The sequence below is a fragment of the Lucilia cuprina genome, chromosome 6, assembly GCF_022045245.1.
Source record: "Lucilia cuprina isolate Lc7/37 chromosome 6, ASM2204524v1, whole genome shotgun sequence".
Classification (NCBI taxonomy): domain Eukaryota; kingdom Metazoa; phylum Arthropoda; class Insecta; order Diptera; family Calliphoridae; genus Lucilia; species Lucilia cuprina.
In genome coordinates this window covers 44,320,510-44,347,714 of record NC_060954.1, presented here as the reverse complement: position 1 = coordinate 44,347,714, position 27,205 = coordinate 44,320,510, and the positions used below count along the sequence as shown (strand labels likewise).

The 27,205-nt window shown below is 28.6% G+C and overlaps 1 protein-coding gene across 5 annotated transcripts in view; it reads right to left on the bottom strand.

Moving 5' to 3' along the window:
- Positions 1-27,205, bottom strand: part of LOC111684296 (semaphorin-2A) — a 170,054-nt gene that overhangs the window by 95,463 nt on the left and 47,386 nt on the right. For 3 of the 5 annotated variants that reach the window (XM_046953552.1, XM_046953549.1, XM_046953548.1), the window contains one exon: positions 6,738-7,792. In XM_046953552.1, coding sequence (XP_046809508.1) covers positions 6,738-6,924 — 187 coding nt within the window. In that variant the 5' untranslated portion in view covers positions 6,925-7,792. Of the gene's footprint in view, positions 1-6,737; positions 7,793-13,945; positions 13,959-27,205 lie in introns of those variants that run through there. The other 2 variants (XM_046953551.1, XM_046953550.1) reach the window with 2 other exon arrangements.

Here is a 27,205-nt window from a genome sequence, read left to right as displayed (position 1 = left end):
TCATGAACAAACCATAATAGACTAGTAAATTCTTATAAACTAAACCCGCTAAATACAAAAAAAATTCTAAAAGAATAATAAGCGAAATAAAAACAAAAACTGTATAGCTAAAGGAATAAAAAAGAACTTAATAAAAACAACACTTGAAAACTAATTAAAGCTTAATAAGAAAAAATTAAAAAAAAAGAAAACAACAACTAAGGAAGAAGAAAAAAGAAAGGGCATAAGAAAAGTTTTACAGAAAAATGAACTAGACTATTTAAAAATTACTAAAAAAAAATCCAAAAAAAAGGATATACGGTCTAGAGAGTCAGAAATGTGTTGTAAAAATAACATTAGGAAAAAAATGTAGTTAAAGCAAAGTCAAGAGAAATTCTTTAGACGTACTTTCCTTAATACTTAAATGTCTTTTAAAAACAAAACTTTTTTTCTATTCTATTGCAATTCTTTCTTAGACTTTTGCCTCTTTCTTCTTTTTTTTTTATATTACTGAAAATAATGAAAAAATAACAAATCAATGAATTATAATAACAAAGACTCTTTTTTCTACTCATCTGTGTTTTCTGCCAGCTTTGTGCCCTTTAAAAGAAGGAAATATTTAACAAGACAAAGGAAAAAAAGGGACTGGCTGTTAAGCAAACCCTTGTCATTGCTTCGAAAATATCAATAGTTTAGGTAAAGTGGCAAAAAATTGTTATAATAACAAAAACTGAAATGAAAAAAGGAAAAATCCTTTAGAAAACGGGAAAAACGGAAACAAAACCAATAAATGCTGTCTAAAGGTAACAATGGTAGTGTTGGTAATGATGGTGGTGGTGATATTACAAATTTTCTAACAAAGACTTGCTAACATTGTTTCACACTTAAATACTTCCTTGTATTAATGTGTGTATATGTGTGTTTGTGTGCTTTCTAAGAAGGTGTTTGAGGACAAAAAGTATGAAAATTTATAAATCCGCTTAAAATGAAATTATTTTGTTAAAAGATTTGTCTTTTCGATTCTTTGTATATTTTTTCAGCAACGTTTATTTTGTTTTCTCATTTTGTTTTCTTACCATTTAACACTTCAGACTAGGTTTCTGTTTATAGTGGGGGAACATATGTACTATTTTGGGAATTTGGAGCTTAATATATTGTTGGAAATGTTTTGAAATTTTTAAACACTTTCTGTGTTTTCTGATGGTTAAAAAAATATAAGTGAAGGAAAGCCAAGTCTGTCCTTCCATCAAAATTATGAATAGAAAATTTGCCAAAAATATAGTGTGTTTCAAAGGACCAAACGATGTAACTTCCTTTCTAAGTTTTATTTCCCTAAACACACACCTACTTACATCTATTCACACATACTATTTTCTCTTTACTTTTATTTGATTACCTCTGTCCTTATCATTTTTCTCTACATTCTTTTGCTTTATTTGGCAAATATTTTCTGCTTATTGTCGCCCAACTTTACGATTGTTTATCTATCTTTCTGTCTGACTGTCGTATTTTCTTTTCTTTAGATATTTTTATCCTTCTCATCTGTTCTTTTTTTTTTCTTGGTGTTTGTTGCTGTTTAAGCTTGAACGCGGCTTAAATATCAAAAAACAATTTTGAAAGGATAACATTCTGTATTGAAAACAAAATCACTACGAAATGAAAATAACTTTACTTTGAAGTATTAACAACAACAAACACAACAATAATGAGGATAAGAGCTAAAGAAAATTTGTTAACAACAAAAGTTTTCTTCCTCAAACCAGTTGCTTGTTAAGGGATTTTAACAAAATCATAGATGGAGCTACAAATGATGATAACGATAATGGAGATGATGGTGATTTTGATGGGCGTAAATGTTAATATTTTATGGGTTTAATATAATATATTTTACCATATAAGTTAGATCTTAAACACTTTTTATGATTTAAATAGTTGAAAAATGTATTTGCAAATTTTAAGCTTTTAGCAAAATTCTTAAAAATATTTGAAGGAGGAAGTAAATAGGAGATATTACGATAATTTAGTATTATTTTTCTATAATTTCTGGTTCTTTAATAGATTTTAAAGCGATCTGGTCCTGCTGCTTGTCTCTCTCTCTTTCTAGTCTATAGTCTAGTCTATAGTCTAATCTATAGTCTAGTCTATAGTCTAGTCTATAGTCTAGTCTATAGTCTAGTCTATAGTCTAGTCTATAGTCTAGTCTATAGTCTAGTCTATAGTCTAGTCTATAGTTTAGTCTATAGTCTAGTCTATAGTCAAGTCTATAGTCTAGTCTATAGTCTAGTCTATAGTTAAGTCTATAGTCTAGTCTATAGTCAAGTCTATAGTCTAGTCTATAGTCAAGTCTATAGTCTAGTCTATAGTCTAGTCTATAGTCTAGTCTATAGTCTAGTCTATAGTCTAGTCTATAATCAAGTCTATAGTCTAGTCTATAGTCAAGTCTATAGTCTAGTCTATAGTCAAGTCTATAGTCTAGTCTATAGTCAAGTCTATAGTCTAGGCTATAGTCTAGTCTATAGTCTAGTCTATAGTCTAGTCTATAATCTAGTCTATAGTCTAGTCTATAGTCTAGTCTATAGTCTAGTCTATAGTCTAGTCTATAGCCTAGTCTATAGTCTAGTCTATATTCGAGTCTATATTCGAGTCTTTAGTCAATCTATTTCATCTTCAGTATAGTCCATAGTTGAGTATTATAGTTTATCTATAGTCAAGTCCACCTAGTAAAAAAAGAACTTCTAAATAAGCGAAAATGAAGTAAAATTTACTTAATGGAAGTACAGAAAATCCATACTATAGTAAAAATATATTATAGACTATTTACTAAAAAACAATCCACAATTAACAAAACTTTTCAATAAAGTCGTTATTTAAAAAACCCACCATCTCTACTTTTCCAAAAAAAATACTTGCTAAACGGAAAAAAAATATAAAAAACATTTAATAAAATATCCATAACATCATTTTGTATAAACATAATTATTTTTATCCAGCTTAAAAATCATATCAAATAAAGTAAAAATTATAACCATGAATAATACATGCAAATAAAACGGTCTATAAATTCCTAAAAAACACACATACACACAAACGTATATTTCCCCAAAAATTCAATTTAAAACTAAGTACATACATAAAATAAGAAAAAAATCTGTATTTATTTTTAATTATTTTTATGAAGAAAATATTAAAAAAAGAAAAACATAAAAATGTTTTGTGACTCGCCAGTGATAGCAGCTGTCTGTCCTTCTGTTTTTGAGGCAGCCCAAAATTCCTTAGCAACAAAAAAAGAAATTCCATTGAAAAATCTACAGTTTTTAAGAAAAAGAAAATTTATTTACTGCTTAAAACGAAAAAAGTAGCAGCAGCAGCAGTAGCAACAACCATAAAAAACAAACTTTTATAAAGTTCCCAAATATAAAATAAAATACCTTAAAACTGCTGTCAAATTTACCCAAAGAAAAAAAAACATTTGTTGTCTTCTATGGAAATATAAAAGTAAAGAAGTACATAGACTATTAAAACTTTTGCTTGATTGGAGAATTGACAATAAGTAATATATAAATATATAGAAATTTTTACAATGTGAAAGGAAAACTTTAAAGATATTTATCTTAAAGCTCTAACATTTTTATATATTAAAAGTCTAGACACTTTTTGCTTCAAAGAAAGGTTTCTGGGAAAAAGTGTGCGGAAAAAACATATTGTTAAACAAGGAAAGTTATTGTTTGCAAAAAATTAAGTAAATAAAATATAAAGTAACAGTTTTTTTTGTTCATCGCAATTGAAAGGAAGAAATAAGGACATTAAATATTTACCAAAAATATGAAATTAATTTTTGAAAATATATTATTTACAAAATATTGAAAAATAATTTCTATACTAATAAAAAATTGTTTTTTTTTCAAATTGTAGTTTTTAATATCTTTTCAGTTTTCTAGTTTAAAATTTTGGCTTACGATATTCAAAATTTAAATCTTTAAAGCGTTATTTTTGAATTCTTTTAAAATTTAAAAGGATTTTTAAGGATTCACATTTGTAAAATAATTTTTGATACCTTTTGATTTTGACAGCATAAAACAAAAATAATAAAAATTATTTTTCCACACTTTTTGATCATTTAACAACAATTTTGACACAGTAGTTTATGCTGCTAGAAATATTTTAAATATTTTCTAAAAATATATTCCTTTTGAAATGTGTAATTTGTTTTAAATGAAAATAGTATCAAGAAATATAAATCTGTTTAATTTAGCCTCTAGTCTCAGATTTCGATTATCTATTTAGTGTCTAATATTGAGTTTCAAAAGGTTTAACATAAATTAGACAGCCCAACGAATTAAAGGTTTGTGAAAGCAATTCCTCGAATTTTAGTAAATTTTTAGCTAACGTAAATGAATCTGATATCTCTTTATCACCCACCATTATCATGCAAAATACCATGGAATATTTTATTAATTTTATAGAATTATAAAATTATATTTACGTTTAAGGGTTAATTTTTTTTCATAAAACGGGTCCTCAATATATATTTTTCAAAAGTTTTATTTAAATCAATTAAAAGCAATAACATATTTCATTATGATTTTAAGAGAGTTTCCCAATATTGAATATCTTGAGATTAACCTTCACAGTTTAAGGGTTAATATTATAAGATTTAACTAAAACTTCAAATTATTCTGAAAAATGTATATAAAAAGCCTTTTTTAATTTACCAAAATATATTTTTCTCCAAAATTATCAAATTTTAAATCGCAGGTACCGCTAATATGTGACAGATATTGAAGAAAATTGTTCACCATTTTAGTTCCTTTTTTATAGTTCATAAACCATATGAAGATTTTGTTAAAATTTTACAATTTTCTTAACAAAATTTTTTAAAGTTTGACACTACAGCTTTAAAACTGTCGTCTGATTGGTTTGCTATTAATGACTATAGCTCAAATATGGTTTACGATAACAAATGATAATAAAACCTCATTTATATTTACTTTAATAACTTAGTTTTTATTAGAGTATTTTTCAAAAATTTTTAAATTTTTTTTAAATATTTCTCTATTAAGTGTTTTGTGTCACTTAATGTTCAAAAGAATTTGTAATATTTTTTTTTTATTTTTACCAATTTTTGTGTCAAATATCCTATTGGAAGGATATTTTCATATTCATTCCAACTAGATTTCTTTAAAACTCAGAAAGATAACTTTAGTGACATAATTTATGTAAAAAAACGCTTTATCTTTCAGAGCCTTGGAATGCCACAAGTTAACATGCTTTTATCGCTCCTATTTGTCCAAAAGTATTTCTATAATTCAAAGTACATGTCTAGAGCAATGGAAGCCACTATTCGCAACTTCTGTAATATTACAGAACTTTATACACAACTATTCAGTCAAAAAGACTAAAAGATGAAAATATGGAGAATTTTTTGTTTCCATATTTTGAAGAAGAACACCATACTAGTATTAGTGAAAATTAATTTGTAGACTCAAATTGACAAAAAGCTTCATACAGAAGAAAATATTCTATTAAGAATCCTTTAAACTCTAGTGTAGAATCTTGTGATACGGATTTCTATATATTTTTCATTATTTCGATATTTTCTCTTTAGAATTATAACACTTTCATATGAATAATAATGTTTTCTGCTTTAGCTGTCATAGATATTACTTACTTTAGATTCATTAACACACTAAAAAAAAAACGTAATTTTATAATGAATTAAGTAAAAAGGATATATGACAAACTCATGAAACGTACACAAATGAAAAATATTTTTGCTCTCATTTTTATCTACATACCCTGCTACGTATTGTATGATAAGTAAATTTATTAAAATATATTTTCTAATTAAAAAAATATATAAAAATTTCTAAAAAAAAAATTATTTTAATTTTAGTGGTTGCCACTTCTCTTTCTCTCTAATTATATGTTGTAAAACTCTTTATTTTATAAAAAATAATATTATTATTTTAATGAACTAACTAAAAAGGATATAGGACAGACTCATGAATCGTTCATAGATGAATGAAATTTTTTGCTTTATTTTGTATCTATAGAACATGCTGTGTACTGTATGATAATAAAATTTTTAAAAAAATCTTTTCAATTGAAATAAAATAAAATAAAATTTTTTTGAAAATTTTATTTTAAATCTTTGGTAAATTTTTTGCCTTTAACTCTAAATACATGTTGTAGCAACATATTTTTGCACCGAAAGATAATAATTAAGCTTAAAGGCATTTTTACTTCTTGTTCTTTTGAAGTTGTTTAAGGCATAGACATTTTGGTAAAAAAAAAACTGTAATAAGTAAATGGGTGTAAGTGTAGTCTTCACTAATTTTACAATACTCAATAAGAAATCTGAAAAAATCTGCTATAATTTCATTACACAAACTTTTAAATAATTAAACTAAATAAAATAGTGAACTAAATAAAAAGGATATATGACAGACTTGGGAACCGTACATTGAGGAAGAATATTTTTGCTTTAATTATTATCTTTGGAACATATTACAAATTGTGTGATAAGAAAACTTATTTAAATAAACTTTATAATTGAAATAAAATAACAATTTCTTAATCATTTTTTTTTTTTCTAAATCAATTGTTAGCCTCACTCTAACTTTAGTCAATGCACTGTTTTCAAATAATAAAACTAACAAAGAAATATTTTTTCTAAATTAATTATCAACCAAAATTCCTTTTCATTTTATTCACAATTTTTTTAATTCAGCTCTAAGCAACAAAATTCTCTAACTTACCTTTATGATGTCTTATATGATGCTGATTGTTACCACCCATACAACAAGGTTGTTCGTAATATAAATTCCAAGTATTTTCATAATCTGAATAAGCATAATCCACAAAATTCAACAGCAACAACAAAACGATTTGTTTAGCCAACACATTAAATGTGGCCGATTTATTGGATAATTTCATTGAGCCCATATTTTTAAATCACACAACATACAATAACAATTAAATATAAAAAACAAAATATGCACTGTAATTTTTTTCTTTTACACTCTGTAAGGACTCATATATATTTTAATACTTTTTTTATCAAATACACTTTCAATTGATTGAGCAAAATTGACACAACTTTATTTTGAAATTCAATCCTTTTTAAAGGATTTTTTTTTATTTCTTTTTTAAGAATTTTTAAATTTATTTTTATTTAATTTTAAATTTATTTATATTTCTTTTTAAATTGAATTTATTTTAAAATTTTTTACAGTTATTTCTTATTAGAAGTTTCTTTCTTTTAGTTAGTGAGATCTTTTTGTATTTTATATTTAGCTTTCTATCGTTTTAAATTTAGTTTTCTTTAATTTATTTTCTTATTAGTTTTGCCTTTAAAGGATTTTCTATAAACTCGCGCGTGTGTGTTTTTATTTTAATTTCCGTAAAAATTTTTCCGTAAAATAATCCGTCGTTATGTTTTCTCTAGCACAAACCGTTACGAACTGAGTTTTGAAAACACGACTACTTTAGTTAAATAAACTAGAAAATATTGTTCAAAAATAAACGAATACAAACGATTGAACAGAGAGACAAGTAACGTTATTTTTCAAGTTCTTGATTGAGCACACACACGAAAAAAAATATTTCCTTAATTCCACCACCGTTTTTCTTGGTTTGCTGGGTTCGAGTATTAAATTATTCTAGCAGTTTGTTAGTCCTTGTTGGATATTCACAAAAAAATTCCCAGTTCAACTGAGTTGAGTGCCGCCAAGTGACAGGTGCTTGTTATAAACACTCATATAAACATCCTGTTTAGCTGAGAGTCCTTTTAGTTATGAGAAAAAAAAAACTGCTGTAAAGAGAAGAGAAAAATAAGCCAAATTTAGCGCTTGCTCTATAAAAACACTCTCTTTTATAAATTTGAGTTATAAAAAGGATATAAATACTCTCTCTCTCACTCTCTTTTAAGAGTGTGAGAAAATTTCCCTTTTTTTTTTGATTATTTTCCTATTAGATGTAAACAGTCTAATAGTAAAATATCCTTTAGGTTATTTTTCAATTTTGCAATACTTTAATTTCTAGTTAATGGTTGTAGTGAACTTGTAATTTTGCTGCTGTTGTTGTTGCTGTTTCGCATTTTCTGTTTGTGTATATGTGTTTGTTATTTTTTGCGCTCAAACACTAACAGAAATGAAAACATTTCAAGAGTTACAATAACAAAAGCAAAAAACAAACCCAACAACAATGGCAGCAAACGTTACAAAAACTATACAAATGCAGCAGAAATAATAATAAACGAATGGCAGGGATGAAAACAAAATATTAGGTACAATTGCACTTTTTGCAGCCACAATTGTAATGCGAAAAGTACAAGGGTTTCGTAATTATTTGGTACTTTTGCCATTGAAATGGAAAATTGATTATTGAAAATTAATAATTAATTTTATTTTTACCAACAAAACCATTGTAGAGAAGAGTGTCACGAGAAAAATTGTTTTTAAGAATCTCATGTAGAATTCGATGCCTATTTATGTACTCTAAACAAAAGCAATATAAGAAGTATTTATACCCTACACCACTATAGTGGGGAGGGTATTATACGTTTGTGCTGATGTTTGTAACATACAAAAATATTGGTCCAATACCCACCTTAAAGTATACCGATCGATTCAGAATCATTTTTTGATTCGATTAAGACATGTCCGTCCGTCTGTCCGGCTGGCTGGCTGTCCACGTAAACCTTGTGCGCAAGGTACAGGCCGCAATTTTCAAGATAATTTAATGAAATTTGGACCAAGCATGTTTTTTGGTACAAGGACGAAGCCTATTGAAAATGGTTGAAATCGGTCCATTATTTCACCTAGCCCCCATACAACCGTACCTCCCGATTTGAACTTTTTATGCTATAACTACGTCAAATATTCTGCTATCTCTCTAAAAATTGGCACAAATAAGTTTTATATAAGTATAAATGATACTGCAGATTTTCGTAAGGAACGGCCTATATTTGACCCTAGCCCCCATACAAACCCCCCCTCAAAAAATGACTTAAACGTCTAAAATTGACTTGTAACCATTTGTATCGCAATGAAACTCAACAAAACTAACTGTTATTTAGAAATATATCCTTTTCCCAAATTTACCGAGGATCGGCCCATATTTGACCTATATAAAGCCTTATTTAGAAATTTTAGTTTTTTATCAATAAATGGCTTAAATATTTTGGAATTATGGTAATATTCAACATAAAAGTTTCTTTACAAAAAAATAAAAATTTTATAAAAAGTAAAAATTTTAAAAATATACTCATGGTGTAGGGTATTACATGGTCCGCCATGCCCGACTATACTTTCCTACTTGTTTTTTATTTTAATAGTCCTCAGTTTTGCATTAGCACTTTTTAAACTTAATTTTTAAAGAGCTTCAAAAATAAACTCATTTGGTCCTTTTTAGACATTTTAAAAATTTTGTTTTTGGTCCAAAAATACTTAAGGAAACATTTTATAGCCACCGTCATAAAAGCTTATAATGATTTTGCCATTCCGTTTGCAACACAACGCAAATATTGTTTATAGACCCACAAAAGTTTGTATATATTGGGTCCATAATTAATTCAGAAACGATTTAGCCATGGTCGTCCGTCCGTTCATCCGTCAGTCTGTCCGTCCGTCATACCGTCTATCTGTCTGTTGAAATCACAAACGTAACAAGGTGGAGAGTCAAAACCACATATGTAAGGCCCCCATCAGAACTGAAAACTTTCTAAAACAATCGGTTCATAATTATGAATTATAATGGACTACATCATGGACACAAATATGTTGTTTTTAAATTTTTAAAATTTAGTTTGTTAGTTGGTTAGTTAGTTAGTTAGTTAGTTAGTTAGTTAGTTAGATAGTTAGTTAGTTAGTTAGTTAGTTAGTTAGTTAGTTAGTTAGTTAGTTAGTTAGTTAGTTAGTTAGTTAGTTAGTTAGTTAGTTAGTTAGTTAGTTAGTTAGTTAGTTAGTTAGTTAGTTAATTAGTTAGTTAGTTAGTTAGTTCATTAATTAGTTAGTACCTGAAAAAGTACAAGATGTTGGTACAATTCTCCTACATTTTATATCTCGTCTCTGTTACACACTATTAAACTCTAGTTAGTGTATATGTGAAAAAGTATAAGTGTAGTTTTCGCTGTTGTTGTTGTTTCTAGAAACATTTTTTTTGCAAATAAGTATAAATTTCAAGGGTAATACATACCGGCTGATGCAGCACTTGCACACTCAACCATACAATGAAATGATGCTGTCTGTTTTATCTGTCTGTCGGTTCGTGTGTCCGTCTGTCTGTCTATCTTGTTGGCCTGCTGTGTGTATTATTTGTTAGTGTGTATGTGTGTTTAAACTGAATGTGCATAAAGTTGAATTTTTAAAAGTGTTGGTAGCACTGTTTGTTTGTATTTTTATAAATCTAAAATGTTTTATCCTTTTCAATCGCTCTTCTCTACAAACTTACTCAAATACGCACACATACACATACATACAGACATACCTACTATACGTTTCCGTTTAAAATATTTTTTGCTTGCATTCAAATTATTATTTATGCATGTGCGTGTAATTGCAAAATGAACTTCATATTCAACTCATTGTATATCCTTCGTACTACCGGGTTTTAGAGTTATTTTCGTTTTTTTGTTTTTCTTTTCATATTTTTTTGTTTGTTTTAATTTGTGTACGAAAACTGTTTACGTTTTTAGCTGTTGCAAACAGACAATTGTGACAGACGGTAAAACGAGTTTGGTAAGAATAAAAATATTGTCTAGTAATGTGTCTAGCTAGTTTATTTAAATATTTAGTTGGGTTGAAGTTAGCAACTGTTGGTACAAGGATTTGTGTATACAACAGCAAAAAAAAAAAAAACCTGGTAGTAGTTTGGTTTTTCTTTTAATTTTGGAAAGAATTTGAAACATTAGCTAAAAGTGCAGTGCTTTATATATTACGCAAAATGAAATGAGATAATAGAAAAAAAATATTTTTTTTTTAATTTAAAATTTCAATTATAATTTTTATGTATAGCATTCCCGTAGCATTCCCCATATGCTGTGGGGTATTAAATGATCGCCCAAAAGCTACTAGATTTATTTTTTTTGTGTTATTTTGTTAATGTTTTAAAATCCTTTGTTTATTTTTTCAAAATAACTCTAAAAATTCTTTATGTCTAATATTTTGATTCTTTACTTATTTAACTTTGCAAAAAATAAAAATTATTTGAAGAACTTTTTGAATTCTTAAAAGTGACCACAATATTTTTATGTCTGTGTAGTTGTGTAAGGCTTTGTATATATACAATTATGTGAGTATTAATTTTTTAAAATGTTAGTTGGGCAGTTTTTCAACATGTCCCAGCAAATGTTTTAGTTATATATGTACAAAAATTGTATTTGTAATATTTCAGATTCCCAGCAAAAAAAAAAATAACTTCCTAAGAAGCGAAAAAGAAGTAGAATTTACTCCATGGAAGTACTGAAAAAGACCTGAAGAAGTGTTACCTTTAAAACAGGCTTGTCATAGGAGGGATGTCCTTTTTATTTGATTCCAAAATCCACTACATCTGAACACATTCTCAGGATGTAGTTTGTGTTCTTTTTTTCGAAATTATTAAGAAGTAAAATTATTGTGAAAAGTAGAATAAAAATAATGTTAATTAAATAATATTAATAAAATGTAATGTAGTTTTCATAATAAAACATTTAAGTTGAATTGTACCTTGCCTCAGATATTCTTATATAGAATTCCAGCTTTTGTAGACATACGAGTATATTAAACATGATTATGAACTTAAAAGCCTTATTCGTCGGGTTATGTGAGACCTAGATGAAATAGTGAATCAATAGGCTTTGTCTACGGTTCCATAGAAGATCATGTACCAACATTTATTGAATTATCTTCAAAATTTCGAGCTGTAGTTTGACTACAAAGTTTACAAGGGCTATTCGGGATTTCAGTTGTATTGAGGCTACGTGACATAATGGGCCGATCTTAATCATTTTCAATAGGTTTCGTCCCTGGGACAATAGAAGTTCATGTATCAAATTTAGTTGAATTATCTTCAAAATTGCGACCTGTAGTTTGATTATAAGCTTTACATGGACGGACGGATAGAAGTACATAACTAAATCGATTCAGAAGATGTTTCTAAGCTGATTGGTATACTTAAAGGTGGGTATAGGACTAATATTATTGTCCTAAAGTGGTGTAGGGTATAAAAAGGAAATACTTGTATTTTAATAAAAACGAAAACCTTTCATGAAGGGAACCATAAATAGAGCTAGGATCAGTCACAGATCAACATAGAAAATTTCTGCTCAGGCGCGGGGACAGGAAAATAAAGATTTTAGCTCACATGAAACTGAATTACTAATGTTCATATTAATCAATTTAACTATGTCTGTTCGTCCGTCTGTGTGTCGCAATTTTCAAGATAATCTGATGATATTTGGCACATACTCATATTATGACCCAAGGATGAAAAATTGAAAATGGTTCAAATCGGTCCAATATTTTGCTTAACCCGCATATAACAGTAAAGGTCAAAATCTACTAATAAACACTAATAACACGATTTAATTCTATATATGAATAGGTCCATGTTTACCTTTCCCCCTATATGAAACCACTTATAGAAAATTTCACAATTTGTTGTCAAAAATATAAATATTTTGAATATACTTCCTGGTGTATGGCAGGCGCGGATACTCCCAAAACTTAAAATGTTTTATACAAAATATAAAAATTAACAAAAAGGAAAAAAATAATATAAGTAAAAAATAATATAAGCAAAAGCTAGAGCTAGATCCGCGGCTGGTGTAAGTTATCAGTCATATAATCGGCCATGCCCAACTAAGTATAAAAAAGCCGTCTTTAGGCTACTTCTATGATAATGATCTGGACGATATGTAGATGTCAGGACGATATGTGGAAGAAAATTATGTTAATGCTTAAGTGATTACAATTGAAAGTTGTTACCAAGTATTTGTTGGGTATATTTGGTATTTGTTTATTTTAAATACCTATGTATATACATATATATGTATTAGTTTAATTATTTTTTTTATATAAATATTTATACATATAAACATTTTTTCTTTTGAAAAACTAACTTTTAATATCAAGACCCAATTTCATTTGTAAATTTCTTTATATATTCAGTTTGTGTTTCTTGTATTGTGGTTAACCATAAAAATAATTATGTTTCTTTAAAATAGTTTTGAACAAATTTTTCAATTTTATTTTATTTTATTTTAAATTAAGGTTATTTTTTATATTTTATTTCTTAAAACAAATATGTACAATAGGGTAATTACTTTTTGAGTTAACAAATGTACAACTTTAGAAGAAAATTAAGAAATAGAATTTTTAATATTTTTTGAAATTTTGATCATAACCACGATACTTATGATGTGATTTTACTGATTTCCAAAAGTATAATTCTTATTGTGCTTATGTTTGGTTTTGTGCTTATGTTTGTTACGCATAATAATATTGGTCCGTCTGTCCGTCCGTCTGTCCGTCTGTCCGTCCGTCCGTCCGGCCGTCCATGTAAACCTTGTAATCAAACTACAGGCCATGACAGACCATTTGGTACATGATCTTCTATTGTCCCAGGGACGAACCCTTTTGAAAATGGTTGAGATCGGTCCATTATTTCACCTAGCCTCCATACAACTGAACCCCCGAATAAGGCTTGTAAACATTGTAATCAAACGACAGGTTGCAATTTTGAAGATGATTCAATGAAATTTGGCACATGATCTTTTATGGTACTGCAGCCTATTGAAAATTTTTAACATCGGTCCATTATTTCACCTCGGCCCCATAGAACTGAACCTGCCAAATAGGGCTTTTAAGTTCATAACTATGTTAAATATACTCGTATCTTGACAAAAAGCTGCAAAACCAAGTTATATACTAGTCTTGATGAAATCTCGTCATAACCCTAATGTACGTACATATATTATAAGTAGTACATTTATAAAATTTGATTCTTTTTGTTTAACTAGAAAACTATGTAGACATTGAATGAGTAAAATGAAAAAATTCTACTTATACCCAGCAAAAACTAGATAATAACTTTCAATTGTAATTACAAACCTAAAATCATACTTTCCAATGACTACTACATATCGACTGGTTCACATAGAAGTAGTCTAATAAGCTCTTACTAATAATGAGTTAGGCAAATGCTTTTCAAATTATATGTCTACTAGCCCTGTGAAGCTATATAAGCTGTATGCGTCGATTTATACCGATTACTATTTCTAATTACTTGTAAGCCTTTAAGGTAAGAACTTACCACCAACGACATCATCCTGCTAAAATAATAACTTATAATGCTATTTTATAAGTAAATTTTGAATATTAAAGTTTTTACTGGGTGTTTATTTAAATTTAAACAAATGCTACAATATTGATAGAATTTTAAATATTTGCTTTATTTAATAAAGAAAATAAATATGTATGTAGTAAAATATTTTTCAAATTTAATTTCAACTGCAAATACATATTTGTTAAGGATTTATTAAAGATATTTTAATAAATGTATATATGAGTAAAAAGTATGGGAAAAGTATATGTACAAATTGAAAATTTAATATAAAAGCAATAGGTTTTCTAAGTGGTTGATCTAAGATTTAAAAGTCATGTTAATATAAAACTTTTATAAATTTCAACAGTATCTAGTGCATAAATGTTGAATATGATTGTCTTAACCTGGATGTATGTCTTATTATTATTTTTATACGCACCGTCCAAAAAGATAAAGGATATATTGGTGGTTTATTTCATTTGTAACATATCAAAATCAACTAATACCCATAAAAGTATTTGTATTCGGGGTCCTTATTAAATTCTTAGACGATCCAGCCATGTCCGTCTGTCTGTTCATGAAAACGCGACAAATCGAATTAGCTAGCGAGCTACAGATATTTTATATGCAAACATTTTGTTTGGTATCGAAAATTGGCAATATCAGTTCATGATTTCGCATAGCACCATATGAGGTCCATGCAGATAATGACTTCTTCGCTCACGAATGACTAAAAGAAGCATCCATTGTGATAGTGGAGTACAGCAATGAAATTCAACATAAACAACCCTTTAAAAACAGAAATCGTTCTACAAAATTTTACAAGGATCGCGCCATAATTGACCCTTATACCTGTTCCCTTAACTTTAACGCTCAATTCAATATAAACAAGTTTTGTATGAGCCAATATCGTTATACAATATTCTACGAGGATCGCGCCATAATCTGATAAATCTGATAAATTAGAAAATAGCATCGATTTCTAAATAACAAAATTTATTCTTAAGCAAACCAGCAAAAATAAATCGAAGTACTTCCAAAAGAATAACTTTTATTACCACTTCGAAAGTAGCACAATGTGAATTTTTTACTTTCCGTGGAAGTGATATTTATTCACATCCAAAGAAGCGAAAATAATCCATTTTTTGTTTTCTAAATATATTTTTTGTACTGAAATTAAAACAGTTTTTTTTTGAGTTATTTGATAAATGAGTGTAATTTATTTATGTTAATATTATTCTACAAATAAGTTGAACTTTCACTTCTTAATAACTTCCAAAAAAAGAACATAAAAATTACTTCCTGAGAATGACTACAGATGTAGTGAATTTGGAAGCAAATAAAAAGGACATCCTTGATATGACAACCCTATGTTTAAATCATAACTTCTTCGGGTCTTTATAGTATTTACATGGAATATATTCTACTTTTTTCGCATTGGTTTTCTTTTTCGTCCGTCAATGTAAACATTGTAGTCAAACTACAGGATGCAATTTTGATGAAAATTCAATGAAATTTGGTACATAATCATCCATGGTACCATAGACGAAGCCTGTCAAAAATGGTTTACATCGGTCCATTATTTTACTTAGCCCCCTTACAACTAAACCCGAATTCTATAATTATAGGGCCTCATACGAACCTAGCCCCTATAAAAAGCCCCCATCAAAATTTATCTTCAATGTCCACAATTTTATTCAACAGTAAACGGCTTAAGTATGTATATCTGAGGCAAGGTACAATTCAACTTAAATGCTTTATTATGACAACTAAATCACATTTTATTTTTGTAAAAGGAGTAGGGTATTATATGGTCGGCCTCGCCCGACTATAATTTCTTACTTGTTTAATTTTGGTCTTATTTTGTGCAATAAGAAAACGAATATGTTGTTTTTAATTTTGTCATTCCGTTTATATTAATTATAAACACACATATGTATGCGTGTAAATTTAAACGTTCGACTATTTATCTGACTGTCTGTGTGTCTGTTGTATGAAACATTCGAAAACAGTGGCAGATTTCATTAGATAAGATGCCTGAATGATAATGTTTCTAGGTTTAATTCACTTTTATATGCTTCTGTTTCCCATAAGCATTAAATATGTTTCTAGATTTAATATTGTAAAAAACTTCAAAAGTATTAGTTAAATATATAATCCTAGGAACTCTCATTTGAACAGGATCCTATAGATTTGTTTTTTTTAAGGTCAGCGGGAAAATTAAGAAGTAACACTTAATAATATTATTGAAAATTGAGATCTGTAGCATGCGCACAAACTTTACATGGACACGCAGAGAGAAGGACAAACGGTCAGACGGACATACGGACGGACAGACAGACAGACAGACAGACATAGCTAAAACGACCCAGAAGGTCATTCTGAGCCGATTAGTATTCTTTAAGGCAGATGTATGACCAATATAAGCATAATCGCACAAAATCCGCTATGTACAGATTATAGTTCCAAATATTACCAATATTGACTGATGAGTATTTTCAGATTCTTATAGCGTTTTACTTTATAATATCCAAATTTAACCGTTTTAATACCATAAATATATTTATTTGACTTAGCACACTTTTAAAACGAATGAATAATATTAATTTTCTAAAGTGTACAAATATTTATTTATAGTCTAATATATAAGTAGCTAAACATTCAATTGCCATTTTAAATTACAATTTGAATATCTGCGTATTACCATGACATTGGAAATTAACTATAATACAATATACATATATTTAAATATATATAATCATTATTTAATTGTCTCTGTGTTACAAAACATTTCAAATCAATTCTTCTGTTAAATATCCAATAATAAGCAAATATTTAATTTTATTTTTTTTTTTTTTTTGAATATCAAACAATAAATGTATCATTTCACCTGTAATCAATGTAAATACTTGACTCCATATTCATACATATGTACATATACAAAAGAACATACTTTTGTAATAAATATTTATAAAATTATTTTCAAATTGTCTACTGATATCAAATTTCAATTAAAAATGTTCCAATTAGGGTGATAACGTTTTCGTTTTTATAAATTTTCAAAAATAAAAAAAAAACTAGAAAGTTCAACAGAAATATTAATTCGTTAAAATGTGTCAAGTTTTTAGTTTACAATTGTTTATGTTGCAATTTGTTTGGGTGATACCCTAATATTTAAAACAATGTAAAATAATTATTCAGATGGACAGTTGTACAGTATTTTATTTACAAAATGCTAAATATAAAATTTGATTTATATTAAATTTAAACTTTTTGACTTATAATTGGGTTTAATTATGTTAAATCACGATTATAAACTAAATTAGTTTTGGTATAAAATCAAAGTTGTAATTGCATTTTTATAGGAATTAATTAAAAATGTAGATATATATTTTTTTGGCAAAAATAACAAAGAAATTTATAATAGCCAAATTCAGTCCCTAGACTAGCCCAAGGAATAAAAAAAACCTATTTGTGGTATCCATATTCTAAGAGCAACATATTGTGGTTAAAATTATGATAGTGGTCTAAATATATTATGGTTATTGTAACAATTTTAAAATATCATATTATGACTAAAATCAGCTAAAATGAAATTGATTATAGTAACAAGATTGTTTAAATAGAATTAAAATAACAATTATATGTTTTTGATAACAATATATTGTTACAGTGAACATAGTTTAGTTATAGTAACCATGTCGAAATATGTTTTTTTCTCTGCGTGCATAGAATTCACAAAACTATTTATCTATCGTTTAATCTTTAAACAATTCTATTTAATTGTCTACAAACTAGTTCATTATTAATACATAGGCTAGAATAGTCTACATTGAATAGTCTGAAATAAAGTTTGTAGATTAGATCATAGACTAGCACATACTTCATACATTAGTTAATTGCTTAATCTGTAAACCACTGTACAGAATAGCTTTTACGCAAATACATAGAATAGTCCAAAACTAGTCCATAATTTAGTATATTGACTAGTCCATAATCTAGTTCATAGAATAGCCCACAGATTTATAAATAGTTATCTAGTCTACTCTGATTTGCTAAGAATTCCATAGATAAGTCCATAGATTACTCCATAAATTAGCCAATAGACTAGTTTATATACTAGAACATTGACTTGTTCATATACTATTTTATAGACTAGTCAATAGATTAGTCAGATAATGAATATATACTAGCCCAGAGACTTAATAGTCTATGGACTTATCTATGGTCAGATAATGGATATATACTACACTAGTCAATAGTAGGGTTTAAAGTCCCGTCCATTGATTAGTCTAAAGAGTTCACATGTCGTCAATTTTTTACTATTCCATGGGCTAGTCCGTAAACTTTACCATAGATTAGTCCATAGACTAGTTAATATAACTCTTAAAAGTCTAGTTTATTTATTCTTCAATATACGAGTCCATACATTTCTGCAAATTTTATTTTTTACACTAGTCCGTAAAAGAGTTTACATATTATTTTATATATTATCATTCCATGGTCTAGTTCGTAAACTTAACCAAAGATTTGTCCGTAGACTAGTCAGTAGAACTCTTCAGAATGTAGTATATTTGTTCGTCAATTTAAATCAATCTTCGTGAGGAATATTATTTCGGGAATAATATCATTCACAAGATGCTTGGTTTAAAATTCGGCAAGGGCAGTGCTCCAAAGTTTCAGTGTACTCTCCACATGTTTCACATTTCTCTGACCAGCCTTTCAGTGTGTGCAGTATGTATTGATGATGAGCTCTATAATTGGGTTTGCCCAGTTCGCCTAAAGTTATGGGTTGTTCGAGAGAGCCGAGAGTGCCACTCTTAACTCAAATATGTTTCATGGGGTGGAATATCATGTAGTTCGAATTTTTCATTTTTAATCCAAAGAAGCATAATTTAGAATTGGTCCTTTTATACTTTCAAAAAGCCAAGGTGTTTTAGTAGGACTACAGTCCTACTAATGCTTATAGTTCTCCTACATATTGTTTAGCACCAATGTGCCTTGTTAATCCTATTATTTATGTGGTGTTTTCATTCATTTTCATCTAGAATTTGTCCTTTTATACTTTCAAAAAGCCAAGGTGTCTTAGTTGGACTATAGTCCTACTAGTACCTTAAGTTCTCCTACATATTGTCCAGCACCAACTTGCCTTGTTGATCCTATTCTCTATTTAGAGTTTCCATTTAAATTTTTGGTCAAAGATTACACCTACGACTTAATTATATCTTCGCTGGCACTTAAATATATCTTCACTGGGTTTAGAGAATTTTCAATTCTTGTTCACAAGTAATTTGTTTCGTTTCCTTTTTCGGTTAAGATCCTTAGGAGGCCATTAACCATGGTAACACACAGTGAAGGTGACAAAATGCCACATTGTGTTGAACTGTAGCATGTACACTGAACTTTCTGCAATAGCTTTATGTGTTACTTTTTGTTCAAAAGAGCATAATCTAGAATTGGTTCTTATATACTTTCGTTAAGCCAAGGTATCTTAATAGGACTATAGTCCTGCTAATGCCTATAGTTCTCCTACATGTACAGTACCGATGTGCCTTGTGGTATTTCCATTTAAATTTTTGGTCAAATATTACACCTACGAGCTATATCTTCGCCGGGTTAATATAGATCAAGTTTTACACCTAAGTACTTAACTAAATCTTCACCGGGTTAACATTGAGGCCTCTCGGTTAAACCCAGATCGTATTAAGAGAATCTTCAACTGTTTTGCACAAGAAATTTGGGTCCTTTCCCTTTGGAAGTATTACGACATCGTATTCTTTTTCTTTTAGGATCCTTAAGAGGCTATTAACTGTGGTAACACACAGTAAAAGTGTGTTACCAAGCCTGTCACCCAGTGTTGTACCGCGAAAAAACCTTTTCCCTGATCGTACATCTAACAGCTTATTAGTCTTCTCCTTAGTATGTAGTTGATCTAGTTATGAAGCTACCAGTCTACATAAAACTATTCTAGTCCTAGTGCATACCACCAGGATTCACCTAAGTAGTGAACAACTTCGTTTGACGCTTCATTTAATCTAATAACGTTAATAAGAATGTTAGATATTGGTCAATAGTCGATATATAAAAGATTTTTCCAAAGCAATTGTCTGTTAAAAAAAATGGCAGCAATTTTTCCTTATCCCCATTAGGTTCCCCAAATTAAACAAAAACACCCTTTATTACTTTACTTAACGCCATTGTCTGGGTAGTTATTGTTTAACTAATGCGACCGCTCATAATATTATTTAGCATATTCAAAACTAATTACTGTCATTTGTAATAAATAATATATAAAGACAAGTGTCTAAATATTTTTGATACTTCTTGGTTTCATGTTTTGGAAACTGAACGTTTTTTTATAGTTATTTGTTTTAAGGTGATTAGTTTTTAACTTTGGGTCTCTTTAGGGTGCAGGAAAGTACATATTAAAAATACATTAGTTAAATGAGATACTGTCAATTAAACAAGCGTTTTGTGGTAACTATTTTTTTTATTGTCTTTTATTAACATTGCAACGACATGTACGTTTTCAATCAAGATTGTGTCATTGGATACATCGATTTTTAATATGAAAGGTAATTGTTTAATGGTAAGCGGAAATTGAATAAAATATAAAGTATTTTAGTAGATATTTTTTTAATATAATTAATTTTTGTAAAAACAATGTTAAGACTAGAATAATAACATATGATGTTGTGATTTTTCAGATAGAAAACTAAGAAAATTTGGGAAAAATTATAATTGCTTATATTTGACGAATTTGAAGATCATCAAGAGTAGTAAAACTAACAGCTTAATATTAATATTTTTAATCTAACTAAAAATTTAATTAAAATCCCCTTTAAAAGCTACTCCAATCAATAACAAAGCAAAACTATTATTAATTTCCCTTAAATTTACGCAATAACATTTTTAAACTATTTGATTATTTCCTAATTGTTTTCTTAATTTCCTTTTCTATTTCATTTCCCACACTATACAGTGCATTTTCTGCCATCACTCTTTTTTCAAACAAACGCACACAAACACACACACACTGTTTAAACAAACCGATTAACAATAATTTTAATAAAATGCTTTAAATGTTTGTGTTAATACAGCAGCGTACCAGTAAACAAAAGCAATATAAGCTTTTGTTGTTTGGAACGTAAAATTTATTGCTGATTGCAAAGCAATTGATAAGCCAAAAAGCAAATCATAGGAAAACGCGCCAGTTAAATGTTGACTTTGCAACACAATAATGCTGCGAATCGCACACACACACACTCAGTTGGGTTGTTATTTTTTGATTGTTGACAACAATAAGGCAAATCCAACGATCAAATAGAAATACATGTACACGCACTCTTTCCTGTACACACATACACACATGCTGGGCTAGTGTGTGAAGGCCTAAAGTCAAAGCCAGGAAGAAATAAAACATTATATTGTGCGAAATATTTTAATAGTCCTGCAGTATGTGGTGACTGTGTTGAACCATTATATACTTTCTAAAGTACAGATAAATTAAAGTCCCACTAGATTACCTTAAATACAAAAAGGAGGAATTGAATTTTCTTTTGCATTACAAAGATCATACACCAGTTTAGGGTCAAACAAACAGATTGTTATTTTTAAAAGCAATTCAAAAATGTTACTTGTACTACTTCATGAACTACTGGGATACATGTTAGTTTGTATCGATGTTTGTAAGTATAAGTTTGCTTAACATTTGTTGGATTGATGTGCTTTATATTTGATTGTTATTTGCTAATTTTAACTCTCTCTGGCATTAATGTAACAACGTTTGCAAAACAGGAAGTCAACAGTAACGAAAATAGTCTAAAACATACTTAAATACGCGCGTCTAAGCGTATGACCATACGCCATAAAAAAATCGAAATACAACAACAAAAATGTATGTGTTAAAGAGCTAAAGCTAATAAATATTATATAAACAATGAATACAATTGAATTGAAATTAAGTTTGGTAGAATGTTTTGTTAGTTATGATGGTAGTAGGGAAGTCTCTAACACAACGGATATTAACCACTGAAGAGAAACGGATAACGAAAAGAGCATTTTTTTAATAAAAAGTCTTTGAGTGAGCACTATGTACATATGTTTGAAATTGTCATTGACTCGGCTTGTTGGCCGGTCTTTACCTATCACTCCAGGTACGAGTTATTGCAAGGAATATATTTCACATAACATGCAGTGGATTGGTGCTAACTTACGAACTAACTAACTAACTAACTAACAAACTAACTAACTAACTAACTAACTAACTAACTAACTAACTAACTAACTAATTAATTAACTCCTTACTTCAGTTTTTCTTTCAGCGGTTAAAAAACACGTCAGTTAAAGGACACAATGGAAAATTACACACATCGGAATATGTAAATTGGATTACAATAAATATGGCGTCCGTAGAGCTTAAGGCAATTAGGTGATAACGTTAGATCTAAAATCAAATTGGACTTTAAGAAAGCCTGATGTAAGTTTTATATCAAATGCGTACAAGTCATCTCGGGAGTTGTCGGCAACCAAATTTCCTTAAGATCTAAATTAAATTAGAGATTTCCCAAACCACGAGGTTACGAGAAACATCTTCAAAGTAAAAGACAAAAAAAACATCCCTCATATGCCTACATACATTACTACATATATTACTTACAACTTATGTATAGGAATAAAATTAATGTCATATCAAACAATACTACATTTATAAGTAAAAACGACAAGTTTATGTGAAAAATTTGCTACTGATAAGGGTTGTACAGCACAATATAACTAATGTGTGTTTCACCGACAGAACATCTATGTTGATATGAATGTATGTCCTTGAGTAAATTGTTGCTGGCTCATGCTCTCTCTAACTGTTATGTTTGGATATTAAACATGTTCTCAATATATAACATTGGGATTTCTAGTTTATTTGTTAATGGTTTATTCATTAATTCCTGCGGATTATCACATCAGACACATCAACCAAACCGTCGACCGACCGACCAGTCAGGAAAAAAAGCTAACAAACAATCATACAAATAAATAAACAGGCGACCTAACGAATAAACAAACAAACAAACAAATGAACGCTAAGCCAACTGACTGTAATGTCCACTGACGCGTTTATTTCAAAATCTATACAATAAAAGGATCATTTTATAACAAATATCGTATGTTTGTAGGCGATAATATGCCAAGCATGCATATTAATGCATACGCTTGTTCATTTACAAATACTTTTATAAACATTAATTTTTATAGCTATAAAACTCTGTTTGTATGAGTATAAAGGGTGTGCGTGTGAATTTATGTAAAGTGCAAGGATTATAGATTTCTATCACAAAAATATCAAATAATACAACCTGATATTTGGCACGATAAAACTGACGTATTTAATGTTTATTTGTAGCTTTTGTTTTTTTTTTTTTTTTGTGAGATATAATAATAACAATTAAACTCATTAAATGGTATAAAATTATAGAAATTTGTTTAAATAAAGCCTAATATAATTGTCATTGTTAATTTTTATACCCTCCACCACCATCAGTGGTGATAGAGGGTATATATAACTTTGTCATTCCATGTGTAACACCAAGAAATATTCATCTGAGACCCAACAAAGTATATATATTCTTGGTCCTTATGAAATTCTGAGTCGATTTAGCTATGTCCGCTGTCTGTCCGTCTGTCCGTCTGTCTGCCTAAAACACGCTCACGTTAAAACTAAGCAATAGAATTTAACCAAATTCACCAAAAATATTTATTGTTATCCTAAGCAGTTTGGTATTGAAAATGGGCAAAATCGGTTCACATCGGGAAATGTTATGAATCAAAATTTGAAACAACCTCGAAAAAATAAGCATTTTTTACACATTCTAATGAAATTTTCTCGAAAACTATGCAAGATAATTCCATAAAAATCGGCATACATTCGTTTCCACACAATAATTTCTGTGCAAAATCACCAGAATCGGTCTACATACCTCCTTCATATACCTCCCATACAAAAGTACATATTCCCGGAAATTTGGTTTTTTGTTAATAACATCCGTCGTAATGTCGATATCTTCACTAAATTTTAAAATTTAAAATTTTATGTTAATATAATTTATTCGGAGGAAAATTCTTTTTGGATGGTTCCATAATTGATCATAGCTCCCATACAAGATCCCCTCCCGAAAATAATTCATTAAAAAATTAAGATATCCATATAAAATTTGGTACAAGCATTGTTCTCACATATAGAAATATTACTATTAAATCTTTTTCCGATCGGTCCATAATTGGTCATAACTCCTATACAAGGTCCTCTCCCGAAAATAACGTAAACGCACATAACTCATTACTAAATTAAGATATCCATATAAAGTTTGGCACAAGTGTTGTTCATATACAGAGAAATAATATTATGAAATGTTTTTCCGATCGGTCCATAATTGATCATAGCTCCCATATAAGGTTGCTTTTATAAAAACACACATACAAGTTTGCCTTCCGAAAATCCGAAACATTTAGCAAAAATATTGCTCTTATATACATAAATTCGCTATAAAATTGTTTTACGACCGTTCCATATTTGGTCATAGCTCTCATACTAGGTCCAGAATATCACTTAGATTCACAATTTTTTTTTACCAAGTAATGATATAGTTACAGAATTCTGAAATTTTGTCTTTATATACATAATTGGACATAGGTCCTATACAAAGTCCTTTTACGAAAATTTCTTAAACGCACATTACTTATTACCAAATAAAGCTATTGATACAAAATTTGGCAAAAATATTAATTTTGTATACAAAAAATCTATTTCTCCTATACTAGGTCCAGCCCCTAAAAGCGCTTTAACCGTATTTAAAGAGCATTATCAGTTTGTGTTGAACAAAATTATATATGTATTTGTATTTTGAAAATCTCTAATCTAATCTTTCACACATGCATACATGCAAATTACTAAATTTATAATGTTCAATAAATCTTGGAATTGTAATAGATTTAACTTTTGGGATTTTTTCTATTAAAGACATGAGAAAACTTATTTCTACAAATATTTGATCAATTAGAAAAGTTATAACATAGAAGTAGCTGGTGGATGGTATTTAAGATTCGGCACAGCCGAATATAGCACTTTAACTTGTTTTTAGTATTGTTTTAAATTTAAAGTTGAAACTTTGTTAAATTAAAAAAAAACAACTTATTAAAATATTTAAGGATTCTAAAGGCATCTGTATTTTAAGTATGAGTGATCCGTTTTGATATCATGTAAAATCTATAAAATTATCATTATTGAAGTGAATTAGAACTGAACTAGAACTTAACTTGCCGATCAAGTTAAGTTGAGTACCCGACAGGCCCTAATGTTAGTAATCTGTTCACCTCATAAGGAAAATGCAACATAAATATGTATGTTTCATTGTAACCAGCAGATTTTTAGCTATTTACTACGCTTTCTAAAAAATAGTCTTTTTATGTCTGCTGACAAATTAGTTTTATGATTTACGATTATTTGAAACAACCAGACATCCGTCAGTGATACCCAACCCTACTTTAAACATTTTTGAATCTTTTTGCGACTAATTCACAACTACATTAATGCAGCAAATAACCTAACAAAAAATTAACTTCAATACATGTTTCTTAATTTTTTTTCGTGTCAAACAATAAAAGGCTTAAAATTGTTTGTGATTCAATTCTGGAATAAAAAACTAACAGACATCGTGTAGAAAATAAGCACTCAACAACATCCTTACACAGAGGAAGAAAAAAACTTAAACCTGGCATTGAAATACATACAAATCCATTGTAATGAAATTCAAGACAAAGAACATTAAATACAAAAAAAAATATAAAAACACAAAAATATACAAACACTTTTACATTTTTATTGGGTAGGTGTAAAAATGAAAACCAAATAATAAGTAGTTATATAAAATTTTATTAAAATTTTGCTTAAATAGAATATGATCACTAAAATAAAATTGGAACTAATATTAGATGAATTTCATATTTATTAAATTGTATTTTAAATATAAACTGTAAATTTCCTTACTAATAAAACTTTTCTTCTACTCCAACAACTTTAACAAACTAATACTGCTACATAGTACAATTGATATCTGTGCCTACGTTTAAATGAAAAATACAAAACATTTTAAAAGTTACAGATTGTACGACTGGTTAGCTGCTGCTGGTCTGGAGTTGATGGTACTGCATGCAGTTAATAGAAAATGTATGTAATTCGATGCAATGTAATTCTAGTTGATGGCGAAGACAAAAAACCAACTAGCAGACACACACTCCTACCCACCCACACACACATGTAAAAGAAATCACAATATGGGAAAAAACGCTTAACAGGCGGGTGGATAAATGTTAAAAAAACGAACTAGAAACCTTGAAGGAAAAATGGTAAATAAAACGTGGAAATAATAAAAAAGACCGAAGCATAACAGCAGGACGTATTGAAAGTAGAAAGAAGAACAGCAGCAACAACAACAAAAAAACTAACACATATTTAACATGCTGAGACATTTAGCGGAGGCCAGTCGTAATGGCGATAACAGGTCCTTTTTTCTACACATTTACATTGTACGCTCACTCATTTAAGGCTGGTATTGTTAGACACTATAAAGCATACGGTTATTTAAAGTTTGCACAAGAGTGAGTTATGAGAGGTGGTTCGAACAGTTTACTTAGGTTAGCCTAACTAACAATAGTATTCTTTATGTTTGAAGGAAATAAATTAGTCTTGATTAGCAACTATAAACCAGGTTTTATAATAGTCTACGTATTAGTGTATGAAGTACTCTAAAATCTTTTCCAAAACTGACTGAACTAGAACTGAACTAGAACTGAACTAGAACTGAACTAGAACTGAACTAGAACTGAACTAGAACTGAACTAGAACTGAACTAGAACTGAACTAGAACTG